Source organism: Thunnus albacares, chromosome 6 (genome assembly GCF_914725855.1).
Source record: "Thunnus albacares chromosome 6, fThuAlb1.1, whole genome shotgun sequence".
Classification (NCBI taxonomy): Eukaryota; Metazoa; Chordata; class Actinopteri; order Scombriformes; family Scombridae; genus Thunnus; species Thunnus albacares.
The window spans coordinates 18,026,111-18,035,365 of record NC_058111.1 but is presented as its reverse complement, the minus strand read 5'-3'; the positions used below and the strand labels follow the sequence as shown (position 1 = coordinate 18,035,365).

At 40.3% G+C, this 9,255-nt stretch overlaps 1 protein-coding gene across 4 annotated transcripts in view; it reads left to right on the top strand.

Moving 5' to 3' along the window:
* The first annotated feature begins 277 nt into the window (after window positions 1-277).
* The window catches only part of mcamb (melanoma cell adhesion molecule b), a 42,072-nt gene continuing 33,094 nt past the window's right edge, over window positions 278-9,255 (top strand). Inside the window, exon 1 of one of the 4 annotated variants that reach the window (XM_044354233.1) lies at window positions 278-470. In XM_044354233.1, coding sequence (XP_044210168.1) covers window positions 407-470 — 64 coding nt within the window. In that variant the 5' untranslated portion in view covers window positions 278-406. The remainder of the gene's footprint in view (window positions 471-9,255) is intronic. The other 3 variants (XM_044354232.1, XM_044354234.1, XM_044354235.1) reach the window with 3 other exon arrangements.

The following is a 9,255-nucleotide window of genomic DNA, read 5'->3' as shown; positions in this document are numbered from 1 at the left end:
CTCGATCATTTATTTAAACTTGACGTCTGAACTTCTTAGTTTTTTTTTAAATCTAAATAAATAACCCATAAAAGGCTTCAGACTGAGGTGTTTACAACGCAATTTGCGAGTCGAGAAAACATGCCGCTAGTTGCCGCCACCATACCGATTATGTGTCTGAATGACGGACACTTTTTGCAGTGCGGGGCCTCCTGTCTCTGTGTCTGCCCCCTCCTGCATCTTTGCCTCCCTGCGCCGCTCCTCTCTCTCTCTCTCTCTCTCTCTCTCTCTCTCTCTCTCTCTCTCTCTCTCTCTCTCTCTCTGTGTGTGTGTCTGTGTTTCATACAGTTTTTCCTGGAGGACCAGTCTCTGCCAGACTCCCTCCTCACACACCCTGGACACACAGCTTCAGCACCGATCAACAACCATGGCTGTACGGGACATTGGCGCTCTGCTCGTCGGACTTCTGGTCCTTTTTCACACCTGGGGAGGTGAGTGTCCGAGAGAAGATTTCATGCAGCGGTGCAACACGATGTTTTGGACAGTTGTAGGTGGACGAAACATCACATATACATCCCTAGAAATAAAACAAATTAAGATAAAGTTTGTCATAAGAGAGATAAATTAGAAACTGTGATGTAGGGACACTTCAGACTGTTTTTTTCTTGCACAATGTGATGATTTGAAAACATCTGTGGAGATTCCCAGGAAACCCTTAAGAGATATTTGGGAACCTAACGGGTCACATCCAGGTCAACTGTTGCCTGCAGGGAAACTTTGCCCTGTGTTGGGAGCAGCAGGTCCTGTGTAAACTGCATATACTGAATGTGATACTACACAGCTCCCCTCTTGCTTACATTATTTTTCAGTAAAAGGCAGTGTAGACCATCCTGTCACTATGTTGTTGTAACCTGGCTGTGTGTGTGTTTATGTGCCTAAATGATTTCTTGAGTAGCCTCCCATTTTTCCTGGGAGGGAAAGATGTCTGTACAATTTAGTAAGATTAAAGCATCACACAATATCATGAAGGCTGCAGCTTGTAACACTAAGTGTATTAAACATTGTAGGCTACAATATTTAGTCTTGGAGTGGACATGACATGAATGAGTTTCTTTTGCACGGTGGGTGTTCTGTGATGCATGAAAATGGAGGAATGTAAACTCTTAACAGAGTAAAAAATGGAGCAAACAGATTATATCTTGTTATCAGTAAACAGAGTTTGTTTATGATGTTGTTTATGGTTATGATCATGTCAAAACATATGTTGACATCATGATTATTAGGCAGCTGTTAAAAATTCTTGAATGAAATGATCATAATGAGATTTGCTCATTTCCACGGTACATAGAGTTAGTCATGTTAAGTTTGCTGCATGTATTTTTAGCCACCGACATACACAGAGGTCCGGCTGTAGTCACAGAGCTCTTGGTCTGCTTTCTGTCAGCTCTTGTCTGTTCCCAGCAGTGATCAGGTGGCTTGGTGCTGCCCGGGCAGTGGTGAATACTTCCACTATGTTTCTGTCACACACAGAAACACACAGTCAAACATATTCCCGGAGTGAAGTACAGCTCTCGGCGCAGGAGTTGAAAGTGTGATATTTACATTGAGTTTCTGTGTGAAGCCAAAGCAAAGAAGAAATGATCATCTTACTGCTCTGTTTATCTGTTTATTGGGCTACTTTGGCTGTGTGAGACAGTAATAAAAAGTTAGATGGCTGCTTGTGAGATCTATGTTGAGGTGCAGATGTATGTTTATTTTTAGAAGAGAGTGTGAGTGTAGATTTATACTTGGTGTTAAATGGGTGAGAGGGGCACGCAGCCTCAGCTTTCCACATTACAGCTTAATTTTGAAGGACTATTCTTGTGTTGGTGTACTTTTTACTTGTTTGTTTGAACAAGACAGGTCCATGTGCCCCCCCACATACCCTCCAAACCCTTCCTCTCTGTGTGTCTGACTTCCCTCCTCTCTTGCCCTCCAGCTCTCCCCTCGTCTTTACCTCCCTGTTTGCTTCTGACCATATGAACCTTTCCCCACCTCATCCCTGTATTGTCCTGATCTCCTGTTTAAGTTCAGTGAGACCATTGTCCATGACCTCCTCCAACTCTCCCTGCACTTATTAAGTCTGCTTCCTGGACTTCTTCTCCAGCTTGTTTACCTCCTAAAGTCACGCCTGTCCTTACTTAAATGCCCTCACATCCAAATCCATATCCACCCTGCCCCTCATTGTATTACATCTTCTACAGTAGCTATTTGGCCTGCAGATGATATTTCCATCTCATGACATTCACAAACTTCTTAAATGTGGATACTTTCTGGTTTCTTTAGTTGGTTTAGCTGGTTTCATAGTTTACTTCTGTGATACTAAACTGAATATCTTTGGGTTGTCGACTGTTGTTCGGGACTCAGAACATAAGAAGACATGTTGTATTTTGGGCTCGATTGAAAACTTTCACCATTTTCTGACATTTTAAAGACCAAACTGTGGTGAAAATTGCCTTACTATGATCAAACGAATGTGCTAGTGAGTGTGCAAAGATAACATTATCAAAAAGAGACAGTTTCCAGGGAGTTAGCAAGAAGGCTAATCTGTGGCATTTAGGCTTCCTGTGTGAGATGATTACAGTTTTTATGGTGAGAAAAAGGTGAAAGATGCAGAGGCAGTAATTTCTAAGATAAGTCATACTTGTACTATCACCAAAGCGTCAAGGTCACCCATGAACTCAGCAATAATGACCAAAAGGTTTAGTTAGTTTAGTCTTCAAATGACAAAAATACCAAAAAATGCCCATCACAATTTTCTTGAGCTCAAGTGAGTCTTAAAATTTATAGTTTTTTCTGACCAAAAGTAAAAAAACAAACAAAGATATTTAGTTTACTATCATAAATAACAAGGAAGAACAGAGTATGTTAACACTGGAAAAGCTGGAACCACAAATTTTTGGCCTTTTATGCTTGAAAAATGACTTAAATCATTATCAAAATTGGTGCTTGCTCATTTTCTGTTGACTGAATTACTAATCATCGGAGCTCTAATCGATTTTATGCAGACTTCAGTTCACACTAGATCATTAACTGAAGGGAAAACCCTTTGTGGTGAAACAGATTCAAAAGGCCTGTTCAGTGTTTTCTCCCACTCAAAAATCTTTAATGGTTAATATCTCAAGCATCTGATGATGTTGGTTAACACCCACTCAGGTCTGAGTTCGAAGGAGCGCGATTGTCTCTGAGCCAGATCTCTGTCTCCAGCCGCTGATGACATCAGAGGAAAGATGGGCATGCTGTTGGGCTCTAGCGTTGACTCTTGATAAGGACACTATTCACTTCCTGTGACATCAGTTAATCAAGCCGGGCCAAAGAGCGGCCACATTAGACCTCTCTCATTTAAAGGTCATCACTCTCTGCTGCTGTGAGGCGCTGTGCCTGGGTTTCATGTGCTCGAAACAACTGCTGCTCTTCAGAAGAAGTGAGCTGGTCGTCGACAATAAATGCCCTTGTTGTGCCTCGACCGCAGCATAGAAAATTGAGGCCCAGCAATCTGGCAGAGGATCAGCAGGGCAGATTTGAAATGGAAGTCCCTAAATTCAGATTTCTCTTCCGGCACATTTCCACAGCCACGACGGTAACTGTTTCGGTTGTGAAGTGGGTTGGGTATTGTTGGGAAATGGATGCGCTTGGTTCTTCTTTGACCTATGGACATACAGTATGTCTCTTATATGTGTATAAGTAAGCAGCTGATTCAGATACACACTCTTGCCTCAAAACCAGGTCCTTGTCTGGTGAAAGTTTGTCACGGGCACATGGTGTCTTATCAGTGTCCTTACATACAGCCTTGAGCTGTTCAGGCACTCTGTTTATGTGTTCCCATGCAACAGACCTTTCAGGACACCACACAGGAAAGGATCAGTCCACCACTGTTTTTGATCTGGGCCCTGACAGTGCAACATCAATCTGGAGATGTCTAAAATTGTTATGGCTAATTTACGGTTGTTAGGATTAGTGAAACATAATCCAGATCCGCAGTGAAACCTGGAGAAGAAACAGCACAAAGGCAAGAGAATATCAGTCTGGTGCCATAAAAAAATAGTAGTACAGTTGAACTTTTATATAAGACAAAAGGACAAAGCTTGTATCAGTGTTTGTCGTATTTGACAACAACAGGAAATCCATCTGCAAAGACGCAGGGGAGCCAGAGCCAATCTCAGCTGACATTGGGCGAGAAGCGGGGTAGATCCTAGACAGGTCATCAATCACAGGGCTCACATATAGTATAGAGACAGAAAACCATTCTCACTCACAGTCACACCTACGGACAATTTAGAGTCACCAGTTAACCTAGCTTGCATGTTTTTTAGTCTGTGGGAGGAAGCCAGAGCAAAACAACAGGAGATCATATCTATAAATCTTAAATAAGTACAGTTGTTGTTGAACATGACACAGAAGTTTTGAGTGTATCTTTGTGTGGGTCTCTTACTTTAGAAGTTCTGAAGAACAAAGAGACTATTAAAACTATTAAACCTCTGCGCCAAACAAAGCAAGGATGCTGTTGGTTTGAAATAAAATAAGTTAATCAAAGTAAGTTATGTGATTTTTCTCTTTGATAGCATTAAGAGGCTGAACACAAGTCACTAAAATATGGTACAATTTGATTATATAAAGGAGCCTCTGCAACTTTTGAAAGAAGCTTTTTCATACAAATGAAAAATAGCAAGCAATAAAACACACTCATCCCCAATTGGCAATCCTTATTTGGTTGAGTACAACTAATGACTACTAGAAATTTCTGTCTAACTGATGTTACTGTGTCAGTTTGGAGACTTTGAGTCTTTTTTTCTTTTGCTACTGTTACACCATGTTGCATGAACATTTAAGTGGTTTTATACCACATTTATACTTCACATTCTTGTTTTGTGATTATGGTCCAGTTTGACCTGCTCTCAGTCTGGTTGGCCAATAATGACATCAGGCGACTGTGCGATTAAGTGTGCCATTACCCAGTAATCCATCTAGTAATTACCACTGGTGGCCACAGCTGTTACTCTTCAGCAATACTTTGTATAGGTTGGCTTTAAAAACATACTGTAAGATTATTACTGTAACTGTAGTAATGTGGTAATCTTGTAGTACATATTGGCAGTGATTTCAGACACTATATAAAATGGTTTTACAGTCACAAAGTTATTTGAAAAGTTTTTCTTCATAAAGTGACCAAATAATGAAAAAAAATCAACATTGATTCTCTGGTGTAAAACCAATATTTCAACAAAATTTTTACTACAAATAATAAAACATTTGGTATAATATTTTGTGTTTGAAGCAGTGATTCTCAAACTTTTTTCATGTCAAGGACCCCTAAACTGACACAAATTATGGACACAGACTGACACGGATAACTGACACGGACCCCCATCTGATAAGATTTTTGCTTTTAGATGTTTTGTTACAGAAAGTTTATGAAACCCATGACCAAAATACATTCTGTCATTGTGTTACTTATGGATGGCATTATAGTGAAAATAAATTATTACCCTTTTTGTTGGGGACCCTCTGGAACCCCCTTAGGACCCCTGGGGGTCCCTGGACCCCACTTTGAGAATCACTGGTCTAGTTTTGAACAAAGGTCAACAAGCTAGTTACCCGTGGTTCAGTGGTCATGCTCATTTCTTCAAGTCACAATGTGTGTGTGAAAGTGCTGTAGAGAAGTTACCTCCTGACACATTTGTTGATACAAGATAAAATGTTTGTAATGGATTTATTAGTGTTTGTGGGGTATTTTTTTGATCTCCTTAAGCAGCCTTTCTTATCTATTGTTAGGTAAACTGTCCAGCTGAGGACAGAGTTGCCTTTCATTCTCTGTTTCACATGTGAATCACCAATCAAACACACTCACATTACTAATTAGTCAATGGATTTCTGAGTTTTAAACCGTGAAAGCAGAAGAAACGCTACATTTGTTTTCAGGTGTTTTTATGGAAACAATGTTTTGATCCAGTTCCTCCCTGCTGGGCTGTATAATGGCTTTGAAGCTGTGCACTTGGGAGCATGAATTGTAGAAGCAAAGGGTTTCCTTTTACTGTTTGATCCTCCCATTGATGTGAATAACATCCATTATCACCATTACCTGGGTCAATATAGCAAACCAGTGATGGAGCGAGTGGGGGGCTGGGGGTCAGCTGTTATTGGTGGAGAAAGCTCCCAGGACTTTGTGCTGCTGTCATCAGGGCCATTTTGTGTGTGTTCACTGAATAGCAGCAAATGCTTGTTTGTATAATGTAGTGCAAGCAATGAAACCAAGCCTTGTTGAATGATATCTCAATATCAACATTTATCTTTTGTATAAATCAGCTTGTAACACTTGTTTACTGTGTGAAAGGAAGGAAGGAAGTCTATATTATGCTTTGTTCATCAGAACAGGGGGGAACAACCTTTTTGTCCACATTCTTCTTCTGAAGAGAAAACATTTTTGTTTTAAGCACGTTGGCTTGACAAAACATCTGCAATGGAAGTGAATTTACAATTGCCACTAAATAATTGCTTTCAGAAAAGTCAGATTTTTCTGATTCGTCCACTTTCAATGCTTCTGCCAACAATTTTTTAACACAGTTGGGTTGTATAAGAAACACATTATCAGTGATGCCCAGCACAGAGCCTCAACACAATATCAGCCTTGTCTGCAGATGTGCAATGGGGCATTTCATCTGTAAGTCATATTTGAGGGCCTCAGCACACTTTGGACTGCAGTGTACCCTGATTTATTGCTCTATATTTGGCTGCAGGGTAAATCCATTCATATCAGGCGGTTTAGAGATCACCTTTAGCTAGCGGAGCCTCTGAAGAGCCAGCTCTCCCCTCTGACTGTTACCACTTACTGCTGCTCCAACATGCTTTGAAGTTCCCCCATCAGACGGACAGCTGCATACACCTGGTGCCCTCTCAGTCCTGGCAACACACACTCCCAGGGAGCCCCAGACACATGTCAACACACACACGCACACACACAAAGTCACACTCAGGTCACACATTCAACTCACTGCTACCACTTAATGACCTGTTGTCATCATGTGTTATTTTTGTTAAAGTGGGGTTACTGTTTCACTGCCACCGGTGACACTGACAAACTGTAGAAAATGACTTTCCTCTCTCAGCGTTACTTATATATGACACGTGTTCATGGTGCAATATGAAACTATTTAATTATCTGAGCAATTATTTGTGAGAGGGATGTCCAGTTGTTGTCTGCATTATTGAGCTGCCAGGATGATTGTACTTCACTCTCTGCACCATCACAGCCACAGACCTGATTATCTCTGGAAGTGCTTTGAAATACAATAACAAAGTATGTAGCAGTGATTAGTTATGTACCAAGATCTAATGTTACATAGTATATGTGCAACGTACTTAATATATTTAGGAACAGAGTTTGGGAATCACATCATACCAAAAAAGATAAAGTCTTTCAAACCCAAATTTCTCTTATTAACCAATTTTTTTCTTTTGGAAAGTTGTGATGGACAGAAAACAGAGAGAAAGTTAAGGTGGTGATATGCAACAGAGTTTTATGGCAGGAATTGATTCGGGGGATGTTTTGGTTACGCATTTTACCTCTTAGTGGGTGTTCAGGCCGAAAGCAGCCCTGCATTAAAAAAAACAAGAACAAAAAGGCTGCGTTGGTGTGGGTGTGTAGCTTCAGGTACAATCCAGGAAGTCCAGATGGAGTCATAGATCCATGAGTTTGAAGGCTTATCAGATGCCAAAAAACTGCACCAGGATTTATAGTATTATGAGGATTTTGCTGCTTTGGAAAGTTAGTCATAATGATCAATCACGAGACGGTATCCATGTAAATCTAGGAGTTTGCACATATTTGATTGGCCAATGCGGCACCTTACTGGATGACGTCATATTGCGTTATGGCAAAAGTTGAGCCAGGTTCAAATTTTTTGCCAGAAAAACCTGCGTCTTGTTTTGTTTTTGTCAGAGCCATCTGTGTTGGCATCATACATTGTCAATTTTTCATGGAGAGCTAAAGTCGGTTCGAACATGACCATCACTCAAACTTCATTTTTTGGTGTAGTGGTCATACTTTAGGATATTACACTTTTGATGAAAGCTTTGTGGTGGCACTATTTGTGTCAACCATAGAATAAATGTTCCTGTACTTGTACAACCAACAGCAGACATCTTTACCTGTTCACGTCTGAAAGAAGCAGTTATGAGTGTTAATGTGAATCAGTGATGAAGCAGCTTCAGCATGTTATCTTTAATGCACAACCCCCTGGCCATATAGAGCTGATTATTCTCTGTGGCCAAGTATGTATAAATCCACAAATTTCATTAATAATAAATAAATGAGATTAAAACAAGCGTCTCATCTATGTTCTTTTTACACACGACCACTGTCTCGGTCACGGCAGATTAATATGACTACAAGTATGGATTTTTCTGTAAACTGTAATTGTGTCTGATTTTGTGTGTCCTTGGTTGAAAAATATTAACATAAGGCTAATGAGCACAAAGTATAAAACCCCCTGACTCTAGCTGCTACTTGATCCCTTAGACAACCAGAAAATTAAAACTCACCATTAAGCCTCTGCAAACTGGGACATAAAACATATTAAACGCCTCTCTGAAATCGTCTTGACACTGGGAAAGCAGGAAAACAATAAAATTCCCCACAATGACATGTCACTTTAATTTGTTTAGTGACCTCAGACCTCAGACCTCAGAGAGGCTTAGAGGTCACTGTAGTGGCACTTTCAAACCCACTTGAGTCAAAAACAATGAAAATATAAACAGGATGAAGAGTTTTGTGACATCTGCGGATGCTCAGTGGAGTTTTTCTCAATTCTGTAATCTATTGAAACTTGTACACTGTAGAAAAGCAGGATGTAGGCCAGTCCTCTCTCTGACAAATACAACAGGACTGTTTTATATGATCACCACATTTGGAAGGTATTTATAAGTCAGCAGACATTTTATTAAGTTGGCAAGTGGAAGAAAGCTGGTATGCAATCCGTATGAAACCCTATCAAACTGTCAGGTGTTGCTTGAACAAGGCACAAAACCCAACCTTTTCCAGTGGTGTTGACTCTGAAATGAAGAGCAGATATGCTGAATTCAAAAGAACTTGTCTTATAATCGGCTTCAGCATCCCTTCTTGTGTTGTTGTAAATATGAATATGTTGTTCTGTTAGTCTTCAGAGAGTGCAGAGAGGTTACTGTAATAAATGTTATTCCACTCTGTGGGATGGCTTGTTAAGTTAAACTTGGGTCACAGTT